The following is a 22977-nucleotide window of genomic DNA, read 5'->3' on the forward strand; positions in this document are numbered from 1 at the left end:
CTCTAGGGTCGTTTATCCTATATATAAAAAAAAAGCTTTTGACATTTCCCCACAAAAAGAAAAAAATAACGCTATAGGACGTTACTTTGAAGACAGATTTAGTGATGCCAAAAGATATACAAGAAATCTCAAGAGTAATTCTTTAAGAAAGTAAAAAAGCGATACAAAATATGCAAAGGGAAGTTGACAAAATCACCACTGACAAAAATGAAGAAATTACTCATCTTAAGGACCATAGCGAGAAATTACTCACTCAAATTAAGAAACTTAGAAATGATAAGCAATCATTGAAAAATATATTAGAAGAACTCATCCCAAAAGATGTAACGAAGTCGGCAGATGTAACCGTCCAAATTGAAGATAGGGGAACGAATATCAATCCAGTCAATATCGCAACTCAAAAAGAGGACAAACCAATTGAAGGAAAAACATATTCAAATGTTGCGATTCAAATGATGGAAATTCTAAGTGACGATCCGGTAACCAACTCAACATCGACACCTAGAGTAAATCAGGTAATTGTCAAACACATGATAAGAGAAAATCAAATCACCAGTACTGCTTATCTAATCTTAATCACAATACTAGACACCTCAATCAATCTACGAATCTATATCACTCAGAACATAAACCACAAACTTATGTTCCGAAGAACTTTGAAGTTTGCACAATTCAATTTGGTGATAACAATTCATCACAAGTTTCCAGTAACTGCAAGATTCCACAGAAGATTGATCTAGGATGGTCAGATCCCTTCTTAGTTCGACAATTTTACTTATCGCTCAAAGGATCCTATCATCATATATCAATGAAGATGACAACTAGAAGAACTACAAAAGATATAAATGGATTACAAGAAAAAGAAGCAGATGACACACCTTGTCAGCGATTAGCTTTGAGGACAAAGTTTTTTGAAGAGGAAGGCAATGTTTTGAATAAAACATATACAAATAATATAAATAATAATAATAATGAATAATAACTAATTAACTAATAATTAGTAGTGAATAAGCATGTCTCTAAAGACATGAATTTTTGTGAAGAGGTACCTGCCTAGGTATATAAGCATGCGCTCACCCTCATTGTAATCATCTCATCAATTCTTTTATATAATATTCAATATACAATTACTTGTCATACAATGGATGTCTTTGTCTTCGAAGTATTATGAAGATTATTGCAGGTATACAAACCTTGTTCGTTACAGTCGCTGATATCTTACTAGAGATTATATCAGGTTCATCTTTAACTTTGTGCATTGTAATTTCTAATGTCAAGTTAATTAAATGTTTGTGTTTATAAGTTTATTGTTTTGGTATATATATATCTATATAGATATATATGTGGTAACTGTGTTTCTGGGTATTATACAAAGTGTTTGTTGTTGCTTTGAAGTATTTACTTAGCATATTTTGATTATTGTGTATGTTATTCGAAATAAAAATACAAGAAAACACACCTATAGCCATACATGTGCAAATTGTTTGACGAAATGACAAAGTGACACATTGAAACAAAACTCAAAAACTTAAAAGGAAATCCTAAGGTATTCCAAGGGGGTATCTTACAAAAGAATAACTTCGGAAAATGTTTCTCGCTCAATCTTTGCTGAAACCCTCATTGGTGTCAAACCCCATGCTATCTCTGCACCTCAATTCGTTGATCTCCAAGATGCCCATTGATTTCCTCTTATACTCTTTCGTTGAGAATTCAACGGCCAAGCTCTAATCCCAATCGATGGCTAAGATCATCTTGACTCTATCAAGTACCTTTTATAGAAGTCTCTAGAGAGAAATCAACTATTCTCAATTAATATTGATTAATTAACCTATTTTCTTAAGTTAGACTTAGGGAAATTATTAAACCTGGTTAATAATCTATTTAAGATATTTTCCCTTAGAAAAATTTCCTGGGCTTGGAGATATTTATATTCTCTTGTGCTCTTAGCCTCAATGACACGGTATGAGACTAGAACACGTGTCCAAGCTACAAAATCTAACACCACGGCTGACCTTCACAAAGTGTCTACCATCTAGGACACCTAATACAATGACTCACATGGTTGTTACCAGGCTTTTGACATGTGTCCTTTGGCTTACAATGGTGATGAATCCAATGTGAAAAATGTATGTGTACCATGAGAGTAACACCACCTACAGCCATGCCCTTTTGTTTATGTTTGCCAAAAACATCAATACATGGTCAACCAAATTGCTTTCAAGACCATGTGTTTGAGTAATTATTTATGGCCTTCTTCATATTGCTTTATAATGATAAATATATTTCACTTTTTCTTGGCTATGATGATAGCAATAACAAGAAGGAAGTGTTTGCATCTTTCTATTAATTGGTTATTTTTTGAATGGGAAGATATATGATTTTGGTCAATTGTTGGGTTGAATATTGCAAACATCCAGGGTATATTCAGTTGGCATAACAGAATTGTGGAGTGGTCTGGTCGGTTAGCTGCCATGGCTGCGGAGGACCCACGCAGCACTGTTTTCCAATTTTTTAGGGTGTTTTGGAGGGAAAGTAAGGGTTCTTTCCCTCCAAAAATACCCCCTCCAAGCTTTTAAAAGGCCCTTCTCTCTCTCATTTATCTCACACATCTCATTTGGAGTATTTGTGAGTTTGATTGGGAGCTTGGAGAGTGTTGAGTTTTTGTTGAAGTAGTGGAACAACAGAGAGTTTAAGCTAAGTAGTAGTCATCATGCCTCCAAAAGCCAAGGATACTGCATGGGCTCATTGTGATATGATTGATGGCAAAATGATCTACAAATATTGCCAAAAGTCTATTGAAGGAGAGGGTATTAATAGGTTCAAGCAACACTTGGCTAGGATAGGAGGCCTTGTAAAGCCATGTGGAGCACCAAATGAAGTAATAGGGCATATTAGGGCAGAATACCTTCAGAAGTTTGAGACTCAAGTCACTGAACCAATAGAAAAGTTTGTGACTCAAGCAATTGCAAAGTTTGGGAGTCAAGACTCAACCGAGTTTGATCATGATGGCCCATGAGAAGTTTCAAGTGATAATGTTGATCACTATTATCATATATGTAGACTTGTAGTAAGCCACTAGCCCCATAGTTTGTAGGCTTTGTTTTTGCACTCTAGAGGCCATTTAGAGTCTCGTTTCTTATGCATTTTGTCAATGATATGTATTGCACTCGGTGCCATTTTGATATATTCACCTTTACATGGTATACAAATGAGCAATCTTTGCATATTTTGTCTCTCTTGGCTTGGAATCATGGTTTTAAATCTTAAAAATAGTTTTTTTTATTAAAAATAAATTATTTAATGTATTTTTTTAAAATCAGTTCGTTTAGACCTGACCAGTCCCGGTTCGAAACCTGGTTCATTAGGTGGACTGGTCTGGTCACCAGTTCCGGTTTTTAAAACATTGGTCTTGGCATTACCAAAGAACAAACCAAACCTTGAGACCAAATCTAAACAGAGCTGTTCATTGGCACAGAGAAGCTTGACCTCACTTTCACAGAGAATTGCTGAGACTTAAACCTGCAGTAAAGATCGATGTTGGCAAGATGGATTGGTCATAGGCCTACTGTCTATGGATCAGTTGTTGTGGACATTGATGGATATTAATAAAACCTATCTATTTATCTTTCCATCTATTGCAATTCATGCAAGTTTGGTGATAGGGTTTAGACTAATTGCCTTCGAGATTGGCTTGTCTATGATCACAATATGAGGATATCCTAAGGTAACTAACGTTGTGTGCATCTCTGTCTATATTAGAGTACATGTGATAAATATTCATGCAACATCTCTATTGATTTATATGTTAAAATATTTGAATCATTGAAAGTTTTATAAATGTAGAAACTTTGAAGATAAGCATTCCAGTGGCAACGAGTTTTTCCTGACTTGTAATGTATAATGTTTTAATTCTTCAGGGGTTCAAGGAATTGGCGACATGAATGCATTGAAACTTATCATCAAGTTTGGTATGTGATGCTCTTACTTCTGTGTTTGTGATGGGACTCTGGATGCCATTATGATCCACTGATGTTAATCTGCTAAAAATGTTTTCCACCATGTATTATTTTTGGACTTGGTAGTCAGCCATGATGTTCTCAATATTTTTGCTGTTTATAGTCACTAGTTTTGTGGACATTCCCTGTAGGCATACTATGTTGACATTTTTACATATTCACATGAAGTGTAGATCAGTAATTGGTTTCAGGCCCACTTGTAGATGTATTTTTAAGCCTGAATCATCAAATATCTCATAGAGCATGTCTATTAAGTTCTCAAAGTAATCCGTAAACTTGTTAATGGTGGATTGTCTATACTATTAATTATAGAATATAATAGTAGTTATTTTAGAGTGGCTTAGGCATATGTAATTTGCATGTCAAATTTGTTGCATCAATTGTTGTTTGACTGAACATGACTGCCAATCAAATAGAAAGTGAATGTTAATTTCTCGTTGAACATATTGCCAGGTTCTCTGGAGAATCTACTTGCAAATCTTGATCAAGTTCCTGATGGTGCTATTCGAAATGTAAGCTGAGCATCTTGGTTTAAAGTCAACATTTCTCACTGGTCAGCTTTATTCATCTTCTTGTGGTGACCCAATTTCACCTTTAGAAGAATGTTCAATCAATCAGCAGCTTGGGGGATGTTGTGTGCATTTTCTCTTTGAATTGCAGTGAAATTAGGTAGCATGGGACCAAGCTGAATTGCATATGCTAATGCTGCTTCATATTCCTGTGTTTTAACAGGCCCTAATATCTGATGATGGTCAAGCACTTCTTAGCAAGGAATTGGTAACATCTGTTATTTCATTGAATATCATATTATGAACCAGTTGAATTGGCATTGCACAAGTTTGTAAACACCTTAACAAAATTTAATACTTTTTAAATTTTTTCGTGTACAACAAACCTTGCATAGAGTGGTGTTATGATCTTATATTCATAAAAGTTAGGTTGTATATTAACATCAGGCTTCAAAGCAATCATTTTATCCAAGTAATCGAATTTTAGTTCATGAAGGTTCTTATCATTAACATATTATCTCCATGCCCATTATTATGAGGTCATTATTGTATCATGGGATATTAGGATGTAAAGCATAAAATATGAAAAGGGTCCCAGCGAAAATTGTGAATTTTTTTTATACAAAAAAACATTGTACAAGATATCGTGTTAAAATTGGCAACTAGAGCCAAACTCCATGTGGGTCATCTTATTTATGGAAACTGATACTTTTTCTTGGATTCCTCTCGCCGAGAGGTGTAGGATTGATCTAACGATCATCCGATTCCGAAATGTATTCATGTTGATATGAATTTATTTGTATTTCTTGACAATTTGTCAAGGTCGGCCAGCAAGTAAAATAGTGTTGCACACCCCCAACTAAACCTCAATGTGGCATATAAGTAGAGGAGACCTTGAGGCATTAACACACTCATCTCACCATCTCATTCCTCTCTCTCCTAGTCTCTTGGGTATACGTAGGAGGAGGAAGACACTCACGTGGGAGAGAAGGAAGGACGCAGGCCAGTTTTGGGACAGCGTTGACCTAGGGCTGACTGTGGAGCAGCAGGGGTATATTATGCATGTGTTTGACCAGCGAAGAGGAAGGTGACTGCGTTCTTGGGTTGGGCAGCCTCTCCTAGGCTAGCCGCATTGCTGGACAGCCTGCGTTGACCTGTTGGAGGACGTGCTTGGGACTGCGTTGACTGGTTAGGGCTGACTGCAGTATTGCTGTAGCATTGACTGTTGTTTTGACCTCCTTCCATTGACTGTTTTGGGCTGCTATCTACTGCTGTTGGAGGTTGAGTTCTCCTAGGTTGTCTTGAGGACATTTGGAGTTGATTGATCAACCTTGTCATAGTTGTTCAAAGGTTTTCATTATTGCTTTTGTAAATCACGGATTTGTGATATTGTACTATCTCTCTCTCTGTGCTGAATTATTGATGAATATAGAAGAATTGATCAAAGGGTTTCCTTGCATTGGGGTTTGTCCCTGGCTGGCGCCACATCTTTTGTCTCTTGTCTTGGCTTGTCTTTTGTTGTTTTCATTTATGTTCTATCAGCATTTTACTATCATGTTAATGTGATTGCTATACTAGAAATTGACATTGGGTTAATAAAAACAATTGAAGTGAAGAATTTCAACCCCCAATCCGGTTATCAATTTTCCTTATCACTCCATGCATTTAATTTTAAATCCAAGCATGATAAAAATTCTAAACTCTGGAGATGACAATATTTTCTGAAAACACAAATTTAAAGATTTCACAACTGCTAAAATTACAGAAATAAAACACAGCAAAATTATGACAGCCACACACATAAAATAACAAAGTGATTTTTGGTCAATGTGACCCTGGAAAAATCCCTTACAACTCTTGGGGAAAAGCAGTTTGAGAGCTCTTCTTTATTTCTGAAAATGCTTTTACAGAGAAATTGAAATACACAGTAAAAATTCCAGCAACCACAAATTACAACTTATCTCGATTTTCGTGTTTGAACTCTGCCTTGAAAATCGTGCCAATCAGCGAACTGCCAAAACAAAAAAATTTCCAGCAATAAAACAACATTAAATGTTGTATGACTTGCCTCGAAAATCGTGCCCAAAACCTACCTCAAAATTCGTGCCCTTGCTACTGTCCCTCTTCCTCGATTTTTGTGCCTTTCTCCTGTTGTACGGTTTTGCTTGGGATGCGTGCCAATAATCGCTGCTGCCCAGATTTGTTGAAATGTCTTCTTGCTTCTCTCCTTCACTTCTTCACTACTCATAAATTTTCTCCTTGCTCTCTCTTCTCTTTCTCTCACATCCTCATGAAAGAATGAAACTGATCTTTTTTCTCTTCTCTTCTCCTTTTACTCTGTAAATGACCTTTTGGGTTACCTTGAGATCTAATGGCTGAGATTCATTTAGCTCTAGGGATGAGAATAAATGTGCATTTAATTCTCACTTTCTATTTTTTTTACTCACCCACTTAAATAAAGACTCACTTAGCCTTTTATTTCCATAGTCACTTTTTCATTTTCTAATTCTTCATTGACTTGAATAAAGTCACCTTTAAAATAGAATGTAACTTTACCACTTATAAAGTCACTTTACGAGAAAAGTACAAATAAATTTGGACACTTTTCCCTAGGCCAAAGATCAAAGCCTTAGGCAACCACTTGTCCTCTGGTACCCAAATTTTAACACTCCCTCTTACCGAGGAAAGCATTCCTCACCACTCCCATCTTGTCTCTGAAGTAGACATGCTTGCCCCTTGGTAAGGCTTTATTGAAAATGTCCGCTATCTGCTCATTTGTGGAAATGTACTCAAGCTTGACAACTCCCTTTTGTACATAGTTTCTAATGAAGTGATACTTGATCTCAATATGCTTTGACCTGTCATGAAAAACTAGATTCTCCATGAGTTTTATGCAACTCTGATTATCACATTCAATTAGTGAAGGTCTCAATGCCTGACCAAATAGACCAAACAACATCTTGCGAAGCCATATGGCCTCACAACTAGCCAAACTAGCAGCCATATACTCTCCCTCAACTGAGCTCAATGCAACTGATTGTTGTTTCTGGCTGATCCACGACACAACTACTAAACCCAACCCAAAACAACACCAGAAAGTACTCTTCCTATCTGAAGCATAACCTGCCCAATTTGAATCCATGTACCCTTCCAGTCTCACTCCATCACCCTGTCTATAATCTAGACCAAAATCCACAGTCCCCTGCAAGTAACAAAGAATGTGTTTTGCAGCCACCCAGTGCACTCTCCTGGGCTCACACATGAACTGACTCATAGTGTTAACTGCAAAACATATCTTTGGTCGAGTGTTGACCAAATACATCAATTTACCAATCAACTGTCTGTATAGAGTAGGATCCACCAACTCGGAATCAAAAGCATGAAGCTTCTTCCAGTTAGTGATCATAGGTGTAGACATGGGTTTGTAGTCCTCCATGTGAAATCTGCTAAGAATATCTACAATGTACTTCCCTTTTCCCAGGAAGAAATGCCCCTCCTCCTGCCACACCTCCAATCCCAAAAAATAATGCATCAAGCCGATACTTCATCTCAAACTCTGAAGCAAGATCTCTCTTGCAACCCTCAATGAATCTCTCTGCACCAGTGATGATCAAGTCTTCAACATACAACACCAGAATGAGAGGCTCCTCACCCATCATAATGAAGTATAAGTTTAGATCAGCCTCACTCTTTGTGAAACCCAATTGCTGCAAGTATGTATCAATCCTCGAGCACCAAGCTCTAAGAGCTTGCTTCAGGCCATACAGTGCCTTTTTCAATCTGCATACATGGGACTCCTTCCCATGCACCTCAAAGCCCTGTATCTGTTCAATATAAACCTCCTCCTGAATGAAGCCATTGAGAAATGTTGTCTTCACATCCATCTGGTGGATCTCCCAACCCATCTCTGTTGCAATCGATATAATGGATCGAATAGATGTATATCGAGCTACGGGAGCAAAGGTCTCCTCATAGTCAATTCCCTCTACTTGTGAGAACCCTCTCGCCACAAATCGAGCCTTGAACTTCTCGATGCTGCCATCTACAACATGTTTTATCTTGTAGAGCCATTTGGAAGTAACAACTTATTTACCTTCAGGCCTTGGCATTACCTCCCAAACATCGTTCTTCATAATAGAAGAACACTCCTCGATCATGGCCTCTCTCCAGACCTGCTGGCTGGCTACCTCCGCATAACTAGAAGGCTCGGAGTCAACAATGCTTGTTACTAATGCCATGTAACTACAAAACCGCTCAGGTGGTTTACTCTCTCTAACCTGTCTCTTTGGCCCACCAACTGATCTGGCCTTGCGCAAGGTATCTTGAAGCCACTTGGGCTTCCTCTTCCCTGAGCTTACTTCTCCCACAGGAGTGAAAGAATCCTCATCATCATCAGAAGCCTAAACTCTTGAAGACCTGCCAACTGACCTCATGCCTAAATTTGTGCTTGTAGATGCTGAAGTACCATGCGAAGTGTCCATTAGTGGACTACCCTGTGAACTGCTCTGCGAACTGCCTTACATGCTGCCCAAAGAACCACCCACCTGACTCTGAGAGCCACTGCTCACTGATGGACCTGACACTGTAATCGATGTACCTCCTGATCCCTGAGCACTGGATCCCTGTGACTGACTCAGCTGCTCCTGAGGGTCTCGTGACTCTGGATACTCTAACTCCCGTGACCTCCCTGAAAGCTCTCTCCTCCTCGAACTTCATATCCCTCTTGACAACCACTTTCCTCTCCGTAGGAATATAAATCCAATAAGCTTTTGAGGCCTCGCTATAACCCAAAAAGATGCCCTTGTCTGTAGAGGGCCCTAGCTTGGTCCTGTTCTCCGTGGGGACATAGGAATATGTAAGGCATCGAAAGATACGAAAGTGCCCAACATCGGGCTTCTTCCTAGAAAAAACCTCCTCCGGAGTCACATTCCCCAAGGCACGATGTGGACTCCTATTCTGTAAGTACACAACAGTGTTGCAGGACTTTGCCCACAAAAATAAAGGTAACCCCTGATCATGAAGCATGGTTTTGGTAACCCCTACAATGGATCTGTTCTTCGTCTCCGCAACCCCATTTTGTTGGGGTTTGTAAGGAACTGTGAACTCCCTCCTAATGCCTGCCTCAGCACAAAAATAAACAAACTCACCAAGGGTATACTCCCCTCCATTGTCTGACCTGAAGACCTTGATCTTCCTACCTATTTAGGTCTCCACAAGAGCTTTGAACTCTTAAAACCGCTTGAAGACCTCACTCTTGGTCTTCAAGAAATAAATCCAGGTCTTCCTGGAGTGGTCATCAATGAATAAAACATAGTACTCATAGCCACTCAAGGATACATGAGACATCCGACCACTCACATCGGTATGAATCAAGTCAAGGATCCTGGTCGCTTTGTTGTCACTACTGGGAAAAGGGGATCTGGCAAACTTCCCCATAGCACATCCTCTGCATACATCAAGGTGATCAGAACTGAAATCTGGCACACTAGTGGTGATCTCCTGCAATGTACTTAAGGTCTCATGATACATGTGCCCCATCCTGCGGTGCCAAATCTCACACAACTCTGAAATGCTAGATCTGTTGTCGGTCTTGTCTCGGGTGCTGCTACTCAATGCCATCAAGGGCTGGAATGAGAACTTGTACACCTTGGCATGGCGCACACCAATCACTCTAGCTGAAGACGCTGGAGTTCCCCTAGGATATATAAGCACCTGCCCTCTCCTGAACAACACATCATACCCTCTGTTCTCCAATGCTGAGACATATATCAAGTTCTTCTTCATTCCAGGCACATATAGAACATCTGACACTTTCAAGGGAGGTTTGGGTCCCCTATCAAATGTCAATGTCCCCACACTGACTGCTCTAACCATGCTGTCATCACCACGTACTACCTCCATATCAGTATCATCCTCTGAAAGCTCTGAGAAGTACTCTCTAACTCCTGTCATGTGGTGGGAAGCGCCACTGTCAACATACCAAATGCTAGAAGATGCTCTGCTAGTAGTGGAGAGTGCACACTCCCTCTGAACCTGTATGGCAGGTGATCCTACACTAGTGGCCTCACAAGCTATGAACCCAAACTCCCGATCAAAGCTCTCTATCTCTGCAGAAGCTGCCATGGGTTTGTTTCTCCCTTTCTTGTTCTTCTTCTCCGGACACACAACAACATAGTGTCCCAACTTTTGACAATTCCAACATTTGACTTTGAAATAGTCCTTCTCCTTGTTCTGCTGCTTGCCTTTACCTTTGCTTGTGCCTCCATAGTTGGAAGCTTGCTTCTTTGCTCTGCCCTTTTTGCCTCTTGCTAACAATGCCACATTGTCATCCTCCTCCACCTGTTTGGCTGCCCCAAGATGGTTCTTTCTGATCTCATTCTGAATGCAATCATCCCATAATCTCTCCCAATTGGGAAGGTTTTCCCGTGCAACAATGGCATCCACAAAATTCTCCCAAGTCTTGGGAAGACCATTCAAAGCAATCCTCACCAACTCAGTGGGTGCAATGATCTCACCTACGGTTGCCAACTCATCTCTCACTGAGGTGATCTTTGTGAGGTATGTTGTAGCACTGTCATTCTTAACCATTTTAATGGCCTTCAGTTTCTCCTTTAGGACTATTTTTCTGTTTTCATTTGAGCTCTAGTAAAGACTGGTCAAGGTTGTCCACATCTCATGTGCATGAGTCTTTCCTCTCACATGAGGAATGACATGATATTTGACTCCTTCCAGATTCAATCTTTTTGCCTTAGCATTCCTTTTGTTAAACTCTGCCAACTGTACAGGATCAGCTGGTACTGCTACTGGGTTCTGTGTGGTATTTACCATAATGCCCCGGACTTTTGCTTCCTCAAAGATGCTCTGTATTCTCTCCTTTCATGCACTGTAGTTGCTTTGCCCATCCAATCTGTGTTCAACTCTCAAACCCAAAGACATGTTTCACTGTCCTACCAAACTGAAATTTTCAAATATGTGGTAAAGGTTTCTGTTTTCTGTGTAAAAATCAGCTTGCTGTAATTTTCACTTTGTTGTCCCAAACTGCACTTTTCAGCCAACCAAGCTCTGATACCATGAAGAATTTCAACCCCCACTCCAGTTATCAGTTTTCCTTATCACTCCATGCATTTAGTTTTAAATCCAAGCATGATAAAAATTCTAAAATCTGGAAATGACAATATCTTTTGAAAACACAAATTTAGAGATTTCACAACAACTGAAATTGCAGAAATAAAACACAGCAAAATATGACAGCCACACAGAAAATAACACAGTGATTTTTTGTTAATGTGACCCTGGAAAAACCCCCTACAACTCTTGGTGAAAAGCAGTTTGAGAGCTCTTCTTTATTTCTAAAAATGCTTTTACAGAGAAACTGAAATACACAGTAAAAATTCCGGCAACCACAAATTACAACTTATCTTGATTTTCGTGCTTGAACTCTGCTTCGAAAATCGTGTCAATCAGAAAACTGCCAAAACAAAAAAAATTCTAGCAATAAAACAACATTAAATGAAGTGTTCCATGGAGATGCGTCCCCAGTGTCGGGTGCACGCACCCCTCGCACCCCACGCACCCAAGACGTGGAGTCTACTGGGGGTGCGTTACCCCACGCACCCTTTTTGGGGAGTCTTGGGGAGACGCAAGGGGGTGCGTTTCCCCAGTGTGGGGGACGAGACTCCCCAAAAGGGGTGTGTCTAGGAGTCCCCCCTCAAAACTTCAGTATCTAGTATATAGTAAATGGTAATATACTAGTATGTTTTGCTTTAAATTTAGATTCTAGAATGATGAATGATATGGATCAATGTATTTGAATATTTCATTATTAATTTTTTTATTGAATCTCATGGTATGGATGAATAATGAGTATGTCATATGAATGATGAGAATGGATCAATGTATGTCATTATTTGATTCAATTATGAATTTAAATTTTGTGTGGATCAAATTTGAATTTTCAATGTATTGGTATCCATATTACTATTAGTCTATTTCATAGTTTGCTTTCATAATTGAACAATGAATATGAACTTGAATTTTACATATATGTATACCCCGATGTCTCCTCGCACCCCCGAAATTTCCTCAAAATTTGAGGGTACTCCCACACGTCCCCCACCTGGGTCTCCCTGCACCAGAGTCTTGGTGGAACATTGATTAAATGTTGTACGACCTGCCTTGAAAATCGTGCCCAAAACATGTTGTACGGACCTTACGGATTTTAGTAGTACAGCTGCCTCGAAAATTGTGCCCAAAACCTGCCTTGAAATTCATGCCTTTGCTGCTGTCCCTCTTCGATTTTTGTGCCTTTCTCCTGCTGTATGGTTTTGCCTTGGGATGCGTGCCAATAATCGTTGCTGCCCAGATTTGCTGAAATGTCTTCTTGCTGCTCTCCTTCACTTCCTCACTGCTCAGAAATTTTCTCCTTGCTCTCTCTGCTCTTTCTCCCAAATGCTCATGAAAGAATGAAATTGATCTTTTTTCTCTTCTCTTTTCCTTTTACTCTCTAAATGACCTTTTGGGTTACCCTAAGATCTAATGGCTGAGATTCATTTAGATATAGAGATGAGAATAAATGTGCATTTAATTCTCACTTTCTGTTTCTTTTAACTCACCCACTTAAATAAAGACCCACTTAACCTTTTATTTCCATAGTCACTTTTTCACTTTCTAATTCTTCATTGACTTTAATAAAGTCACCTGTAAATTAGAATGTAACTTTACCACTTATAAAGCCACTTTTAAATTAGATTGACTTTACCACTTATAAAGTCACTTTAGGAGAAAAGTACAAATAAATTTGGACACTATTCCCTAGGCCAAAGATCAAAGCCTTAGGGAACCAGTTGTCCTCTAGTACCCAAATTTTAATTTGTGATATTGTACTATCTCTTTCTCTGCTGAATTATTGAAGAATATAGAAGAATTGATCAAAGGGTTTCCCCGCATTGGGGTTTGTCCCTGGCTGACACCACATCTTGTGTCTCTTGTCTTGGCTTGTCTTTTGTTGTTTTCATTTATGTTCTATCAGCATTTTATTATCATGTTAATGTGATTGCTATACTGGAAATTGACATTGGGCTAATAAGAAGAATTGAAGTAAATTGCTCGTAAGCATAGAACATACAATAATTTAATATGGTATCAGAGCTGAGGTGAAGACAAAGCCCAAGAAAGAGAAAGAGCAATCACCGAAGACAATTGAAAAAAGTCAAAAGGCTTCACGGGTTCCTCATCACACTTCCTTGCCGAAAATAAGCTCTGCGAGAAGTCTGACTATCACGGATGGAAGATGTCTCTTGATCTGACATTGGAAGAGCAGGAAGTGTTGGACTATGTGAGGGGCAGAATTACAGAGCCTCCATCAAATGCACCAGCTGCTACAAGGAACAAGTACACTAAGGGTGAAGTCAAAGCAAAGAAGATCATTTGGGACTCAATTGACAAGCGTCTGGTGGCCTACATTTCCGAGTTGAACACCTCCAAGGAGATCTACGATAGACTGGTAAGCTTGTTTAAAGTTAGTGATGCAAATCAAGTTTTGTTCCTCAAAAATAAGCTGAAGGATATTAAGAAGGGCAAGGATGAGGATATTCAATCCTACTTCTTAAGGATCACTGAGATCAAGAATGATCTCCTATCGATTGGAGAAGTCATCTCTGACAGGGAACTAACTATCACTACCCTTGGAGGGCTCCCATCCGAATGGTATGTATTTAGAACCACTCTTCTCAACAATGATTGAATTCCGAGATTTGAGGAATTGATGGCGAGATGCATTCAAGAAGAGACAAGGATGGTGGAGCAAGAAATGCCTTCAAGCAAAGGCAATCCCACTGCTTTCTCCTCTCATGCCAAAAGGAGAAATAATTCTAGGTCTAAAGGTCACTTCAAAGGAAAGACCGGATCGAAAGGTGGAAGGAAGGGAAGATGCTTCATTTGCAATAAATTTGGCCACTATGCGAGCGAGTGTCCAAATAGAAAGGACACATCACATGACGATGATCAAAATCACTTCCGCGGCAACTCAACCACAATCAAAGGAATGGCAGGTTCAATGGCAAAGAAAAGAGGAATGCGGGAAATCAAGGAAGTGGTCAATCCTCCAAGAAAGCAAGGAACTCCAGGTATGAACCAAATGTTGTTAACAATAAGCAAGATGAATATTATCTGATATCGGCCCTCTCCACTACCTCTCCTCCGGACTTGTTGGGAAATTGGATTATTGATAGTGGTGCCTCAAGACACTTCACTGGTTACAAGGAAGCTCTCTAATCTGATTAAGAAGGAGACAAACTTGGAGATTATTCTTGGAGACAATTCCACCTATCCTGTAAAGGGTGTAGGGAATGTTACTCTTCAATTAAATCAGGGTAACACAATTCATTTGCAAGAAATCTTATATGTGCCTGATCTCAAGAAGAACTTTGTCTCCATTTCAACAATGGAATACAAAGGCTACAAGGTGGCCTTCATCGATGGCAAGGTACGTGTGTGGAAAAAGAATTTTAAAGATGCTTTCACTTTTGGGTTTCGAGTTGACTCTTTATATCAATTTGGAGGAAGTCCGTTGGGAGTCATGTCTTGCAACACATCTTTTCAGTCTGAACTATGGCACCGGAGGTTTGCCCACCTTCATTATAAGGCTCTACTCGATGTGAGACAAATGGTGACAGGGATGCCCGAGTTCAAAATAGAGCATGAAGGTCTATGTCCGGGATGTGTCGAGGGAAAGCTCAAAAGAGGACCATTCCCCTTTAGCCATAGCAAGACCTCCGACATTTTCCTGTTGGTTCACTCCGACATATCTGGTATGATGGCCGTAAATTCTTTGGGAGGATATCTATATTATCACACTTTTACAGATGATTATTCTCGCAAGACATGGATATACTTCTTGAAAAAGAAGGATGAAGTGTTCTCCTGGTTCCGTCACTTCAAAGCCTTGATCGAGAATCAAACCGAGAAGAGGATCAAGATCTTAAGTATTGATAATGGGACCGAGTATGAATCCAATGAGTTTCATGACTTTTGCAAAGAAGCTGGCATTAAGAGGGAGACCACAACACCATACACTCCTGAGCAGAATGGTGTGGTGGAAAGGAAGAATCGTACGATTGTGGAAGCTGTTCATGCCATGCTCCATGATCAAAGGCTTCCAAAGTTTCTATGGGCCAAAGCTGCGAATACCGCTGTATATGTTCAAAACCGATGCCCTCATCAAGCGTTGGATTCCAAGACTCTCGAAGAGAGGTTCACTGGTAAGAAACCTGATGTCCCTCATTTTAGAATTTTTCGAAGTCCCTTATATTTTCATGTGCGAAAAGAGAAAAGAATCAAATTGGGTGCATTTGGAAAGAAGGGAATCTTCGTGGGCTATAGCAAAAATTCTAAGGGCTATAGAATCTATGTGGTTGGTCAAAGGGAAGTCGAGATAAGTCATGATGTCACCTTTGACGAAGATATGACTCTTAGCAAGGTTGACAATCTTCCTATTCTACAGAAAGATAAAGAAGCTGACACCAGGAAGCTGGATGAGAAGGAAGATGAGACGATGCTCGATGTGGAAGAACCTACGGATCCTATTTTGAACCTTCCTCTTCTAGGAAGAGGCCCTCATGGCTTAGGGGGGCACTTGATGATGTCGAAGGACATATTGCACTCAGAGGGACTTTCCGTGAAAGTAAGAAGCCGACCAAGTATCAGGGATACTTGACCATTATGAGCACCATCATTCAAAATGAGCCTTCATCATTTGAAGAAGTCGTGAAGCATCAAGTATGGAAGGAGGCTATGAATGAGGAATACGAGTCCATCATGAAGAATGATGTCTGGGATGTGGTCCCTAGACCCCAGGACAAAATAGTTGTCACCTCGAAGTGGCTTTACAAAATCAGTCATGTAGCTGATGGGAGTGTTGAAAAGTACAAGGCTCGCTTTGTTGCTCGAGGCTTCTCTCAAAAGAGGGGTAGATTATGATGAGACATTTGCACCTGTTGCCCAATACAACACTATCTGCTCGATCATAGCCCTTGCAGCTTCACAAGGATGGAACCTACATCAGATGGATGTCAAGACCACGTTCTTGCATGGTTCGATTAAAGAGGAAGTCTATGTGGAACAACCCGAGGGGTTTGAGATTCATAATCGGGAATCTCACGTATATAGGTTGAAGAAAGATCTTTATGGGCTGAAGCAAGCACCCCAAGCTTGGTATGAGAGGATCGATAGTTACTTGATGAAGTTGGGATTCGCTAGGAGTGAAGCTGATTCAAACCTTTACTTTAAGGTTGAGGATGATAAGCCTCTCATACTGGTGTTGTATGTTGTCAACCTCTTTCTGACAGGTGCAGACCCTCTCATTCACAAATGTAAAAGGGAGTTGGCTTCCGAAATTGAGATGAAGGACCTAGGACTAATGCACTATTTCCTAGGGCTGGAGGTCTGGCAAAAGCCAGGAGAAATTTTCCTATCTCAAGGAAAATACGTGGTGAAGATATTGGAGAGATTTGGTATGGTGGACTGCAAGCCCGTGACTACCCTGATGGAGCTTAGCTTCAATAAGTTATGCGGTAGTGTTGTCGGACTTGTATTGGGTAATTCTTCTGAGTATCGTTAACTCATAGGAGCATTGATGTTCTTGGTGAACGTCCGTCCGGATATATGTTTTGCAGTCAACACGTTGAGCCAATATATGGTTGAGCCTCATCACTCACATTGGGTTGGTGCCAAGAATCTTCTGAGATATCTTAGGGGCACAATCACTCATGGGTTGAGATACACTGCTAGAGATGTGAGGCTACATGGATATTCTGATGCTGATTGGGCAGGTAGTGTGGTGGACCGAAAGAGCAGTTCCGGGTGTTGTTTCTCTTTGGGTTTTGCCTCGATCTCCTGGATGAGCAGGAAGCAGAAGTCGGTGGCTTTGAGCATCGTTGAGGTAGAGTACATTGCTGTGAGTATGGCCTCCTATGAGGCTGTCTGGTTGAGGAAGCTCTTCAATGAGCTATTTGGACACACGTTGGATACTATCGTGATCCTCTGCGACAACCAGAGTGTTAGGGGCTAATATTCGCCCAATGGGCTAATTTTCCATGATTTTTCCACAAAAAGATTCGCCAATTTCCAATTTTTATAAAAGATGATTCGCCCAAATTTTAGAATATAAAATTATTTTACCTTAAAAATCGCCAACATTATGTAGAGACTATATATAAAATCATTATAAATTTGCATAATTTTACAAATATATCAATAAACATTTTATAATTTGCATACTAGAGATTAGCGAGATTCGCCAATATTTTTAAACTTCATGAAAATTTTCCCTCAAAATTTTCCTTGCAGAGTGGGATTCGTTTATCAGAGAATCCTGTATTTCATGATCGCTCCAAGCACATCGATATCAGGTACCACTTTATCCGGGATATGATACAACGAGGAGCAATAAGGCTCCATCTTATTGAGATAGATGAGTGGGTCACCGACATTCTGACGAAGCCCCTGGTAAAGGTCAAATTTTTGACTTTTCGAGAATGACTAGGAGGTGTTGAGAGACCATCTTATGAGGGTCCTATATGATGCATACATTGAGCTCTTGGAGCTCCGGGGGGCTTGGGGTACTTCTTGGAGTGACGAGCGACCATAGGGTGACTCACGCTCCCCTAGTGGTGCGCTATGTACAGAGTGAATGATTCAGCCTTCCCCTGTGATACCCTGTGGCAACATGTAGGTAGGATGAGTGGTTCATCCTTCTCCGGCCAAGACATCCTACCAATGAGTAGGGAAATGAGGATAGGGACCATAGCAGTACCGATGGATGCATCGTGTATCTATCGTACTCCCTATGGTAGGATGACATTGATCTGGGATCAATTGGAACTGACTTCGAGTCAGCAAGAGTGATATAACTCACTCTCTTTTGGAACTGACTTCGAGTCAGTAAGAGTTGTATGACACACTCTCTTCATTGGGACTAACTTCGGGTCAGTAAGAATGCTATTGGACACTCTCTTTTATTTGGGACTAATTTCGGGTCAGTAGAGGATGGTATGATACATTCTCAACCATTTCTTCTTCTTCATAGTTCAGCAGAGCAGAGCAGAACCAAGCAGTGCAGGGCAGTGCATTTGATGGCAAAGATAGTACCAACAGACAGATGGATTAGCGGATGGAGTTCTCCCTAGTTGAGAGGGAGTGTTAAAATTGGAAACTAGGGCCAAACTCCATGTGGGTCATCTTATTTATGGCAGCTCATATTTTTCTTGGATTCCTCTCATCAAGAGGTGTAGGATTGATCTAACGATCATCCGATTCTGACATGTATTCATGGAAATATGAATTTATTTGTATTTCTTGACAATTTGTCAAGGTCGGCTAGCAAGTAAAATAGTGTTGCACACCCCCAGCTAAACCTCAACATGGCATATAAGTAGAGGAGACCTTGAGGCATTAATACACTCATCTCACCATCTCACTCCTCTCTCTCCTAGTCTCTTGGTTATACGTAGGAGGAAGACACTCACGTGGGAGAGAAGGAAGGACGCAAGCCAATTTTAGGACAGTGTTGACCTAGGCCTGACTGTGGAGCAACAGGGGTAAATTATGCATGCGTTTGACCAGCAAAGAGGAAGGTGACTGCATTCTTGGGTTGGGCAGCCTCTCCTAGGCTAGCCGCATTGCTGGACAGCCTGCCTTGGAGGACATGCTTGGTACTGCGTTGACTGGTTAGGGCTAACTGCAGTATTGTTGTAGCATTGACTGTTGTTTTGACCTCATTCCATTGACTGTTTTGGGCTGCTATCTATTGCTGTTGGAGGTCGAGTTCTCCTAGGTTGTCTTGAGGACATTTGGACTTGATTGATCAGCCTTGTCATAGCTGTTAAAGGGTTTTCATTACTGCTGTTGTAAATCGCAGATTTGTGATATTGTACTATATCTCTCTCTCTGCTGAATTATTGAAGAATATAGAAGAATTGATTAAAGTGTTTCCCCACATTGGAGTTTGTCCCTGGTTGGCGCCACATCTTATGTCTCTTGTCTTTGCTTGTCTTCTGTTGTTTTCATTTATGTTCTATTAGCATTTTACTATCATGTTAATGTGATTTCTATACTGGGAATTGACATTGGGCTAATAGAAGAATTGAAGTAAATTGCTCTTAAGCATAGAACATACCATAACTTAACATATCGTGAGTTAAGCTAGCTTTGTTTGCTTTTGGGTTTTACTTTGAAAGTGTTTACACCATGCTTGGGTGTGTTTCATGTGATATGTAGTGCATTGTGTATGGTTGACCCTTGGTTGTCATGATGAACATACTGTGAAAATTTTAAGTCTATTGCAAAAATTGGAAATTATAATTCTAACTGATTATTATTAAGTGAAGTTTATTTGCTACGTCAAATTACAAATAAAATCACAACTACAATTTTCACCATAAAAACGTTGCCAAAAATAAAATGCTGGAAACTGAACAAATACTAGCACCCACAATAAAAATGACACCATTGTTTTTGGACAATTGTCCCCGGAAAAAACCCAATGTGGGAAAACCGGTGCAGAAGATGAGGGTTTTATTAGTATGCAACAATGAATAATCTGAGTACAATCTTGATGACCAAAAATGGCAATCCTTGGCAAGAAAAATTGGCCACAAAAATTAGAGACAAATCTTGTCTCACCCGACACTGGTCTAGGTCTACAACTGGCTCGAACAGGCCACACGAAGGCCCCTGCATCAGCCACTGCATAGTCCCTCACATGCATTGTCTAGAAGTTGCTCTGATCAAGACGTCCAGCCCAACTCAGCCTCTGAGAATGACTCACTAGCCCTTTCGAAATTTCTCCTGACCTCCAGCAACTGAATCGACACTCATTCTAGTGAAATCGAACTCCTCTGATGAAAGTTATATGCACTAGCTCACTGTCTAGAGGTGTTTCTCCAACTGCAGCAACCTCATTCCTGACACCCTAAATTCTGGTAAGGTAAGGAGTAACCCCTTCACCCTTCTGCATCTGAGTGGTTCTCAACTTCTCCTTCAGGAACATCTTTCGATTCTCGAAAGGATTCTAGTAGAGTGATGCGAAAGCATCATCCCACATTTATTTGGCCATATTCTTGGCCACTATATGTGAGACTACATGATCTTGAACTCCATCGAGGACCAGCCACTTTGCGTTAGCCATCTCCTTATTGTAGTACGTTCGCATATCAGGATTTGTAGGTATGGATACAACATTTTCTGCGTACATCTTCAAACCATGTTCATCTAGTAGGAAATTCATTCTGGCAACCAGGGCCAAACTCCATGTGGGTCGGTTTATTTATGGCAACTGATATTTTTATTGGATCCCTCTCGTCGAGAGGTGTAGGATTGATCTAAAGATCATCCGATTCCGATAAGTATTTATGGAGATATGAATTTATTTTGATTATGGATTTATTATCAAGTCGACCAGCATCTTATGTAGGCTTAGAAGCCCAACTGACGTGTCTATTCAACCTCTACGTTTTTAGTATAAATAAGAGAGGATTTGGAGTCATTAAAGGACACACTCTTTAGGTGATCTCCTCTCCACGTCTTGGGTTTTTGGAGAAGGAGAGATACTAAAGAGGACAATGCCCTAATCCAACAATTATACGCACAGTTAAATGATGCCCTAGCTACAAGTACGATGCCCTAATCCAGCTATTATACGCACAGATAAGTGATGTTCTAGATATAGTTATACACTGTCAATAAAAGGGAACCACAATCAAAGCATATGGAACAATACACAGTTCATACGGTGTCTATACACTGGTCATTACGTATACACACAACATACACTTGGATCTGGCAGCGTAGAAGATACACGTTGTTCTTATGCACAACATGTAATCTGGTGAAGCCACAGTGATAAAGGACCTTACCACGCAGTATCATGGATAACGCAGTCATGGCAACACACTCTAAGACTTATATATGCAGAATATACGTTGGGCATAAACACGCTATAATGGAAAGACAATATATATTGAAACGCAGCCGCAGCGATATGATGAAATCCTATACGCTAGCCATTAGGTATACACACAGCATACACTTGATCTGGCAGCGTAGATAACACGCAGCAACACACAACGCATTCATGGCACGTGATATATGCAGATCTGGCAGCGTAGAAGATACACGCTGTTCTCAGAGGTTAACGCAGTCAACACGCAGATCAGTCAACGTAATGCCTGGAGCAGCCGCAGTCATAAAGCTATATATGCACAAACACTCATACGATGTAACACAGCGTGGATGGTATATACGTTGTCATGCACAGCATTACCACGCAGTCATATACGCATATGGGAATGAAGTTATAGTGGCCACACAGTCATCGCAGTCATATATATACATTGTGTATGGAATGGGGACGCCATCATATATATACGCTTGATGATGTATGGAACGTAGCACTGGTCATATCCATACACAGTGATGGACATACGTAGCCCTGATACACAGCCAACCCTATATAGAAATAATATAGCCTAGCTGCTTTGCTAGGCTGCAAGCCATAGGAAGCAGCTAAGGCTGATATCAACAGAAGCAAATTGTTGCAGCATGATGAAGCAACGAGAAGGCAGAGGCAGCGGCATGATGGGCAACACTATGAGATCATGTGCATGGGCAGCACAACGATACATGGAGCAGAGGCAACAACATGATGATGATGCACATTAGTTTGAGCAGCATGATGATGGATAAGATCATGGACATGGGCAGCATGATGATAATCATGATTAGTACAACATGGTGTAGTATGCAGTGGTGCAACTAGAGGACCAAATGCAGCACGATGATAGGTGAAGGAGTCACCTTGAGAATCAGTTGAAGCAGAATCTCTTCAACTGATCTCATCGTTATACGAAATGATCTATGCTAGATCTAGATAAGTCAAAGTGTTGACTTCTGTTGTAAATGTACTCTCTCTCTCTTTCTCTACTGAACTTTGAAGATAAAAGAAGATTTGATCAAAGGGTTTCCCCACACATTGTGAGGTTTATCCCTAGCTAGCGCCACATCTTGTGTCCTCTTGTCTTGGCTTGTCTTCTGCGATTTATATTTATGTTCTATCTACTATGTATCTTAATGCTAATGTGATTACTAACTGTGAAAATTTAAATAAATTTCTCTAGCATGAACATACCTAAAATTAACATGGAATCAGAGCTGAGGTGAAGACAATGCCCAAGCAAGAGTGAAAGAGCAATCACCGAAGATAGTTGGGACAAAACAGAAGGATCAATGGGTTCCTCATAATTCACCTAGAGTGAAGTCGAAGCAGAAAATGTTATCAGAATGACGCAGTGGAAGTTTCTGATGGCCTACCTAAAGATCACTTCGCTGGGAAGTTCGGATCTAAGGGTGGAAGGAAAGGTAGATGCCTTGGTTACAATAAGTTCGGCCCTTATACGAAG

General features: G+C 40.3%; 1 protein-coding gene across 4 annotated transcripts in view; it reads left to right on the forward strand.

The window, feature by feature from the left end:
• The window catches only part of LOC149197491 (uncharacterized), a 400746-nt gene that overhangs the window by 370496 nt on the left and 7273 nt on the right, over positions 1-22977 (forward strand). For all 4 annotated transcript variants that reach the window (XM_089405857.1, XM_089405856.1, XM_089405859.1 and 1 more), the window contains 3 exons: positions 3918-3968; positions 4470-4528; positions 4749-4793. In XM_089405857.1, the coding sequence (XP_089261983.1) occupies positions 3918-3968; positions 4470-4528; positions 4749-4793 (155 nt within the window). The remainder of the gene's footprint in view (positions 1-3917; positions 3969-4469; positions 4529-4748; positions 4794-22977) is intronic.

This window comes from Pinus tabuliformis, chromosome 2_2 (assembly GCF_031772625.1).
Source record: "Pinus tabuliformis cultivar Carrire ecotype Pingquan chromosome 2_2, CPIR1, whole genome shotgun sequence".
Classification (NCBI taxonomy): Eukaryota; Viridiplantae; Streptophyta; class Pinopsida; order Pinales; family Pinaceae; genus Pinus; species Pinus tabuliformis.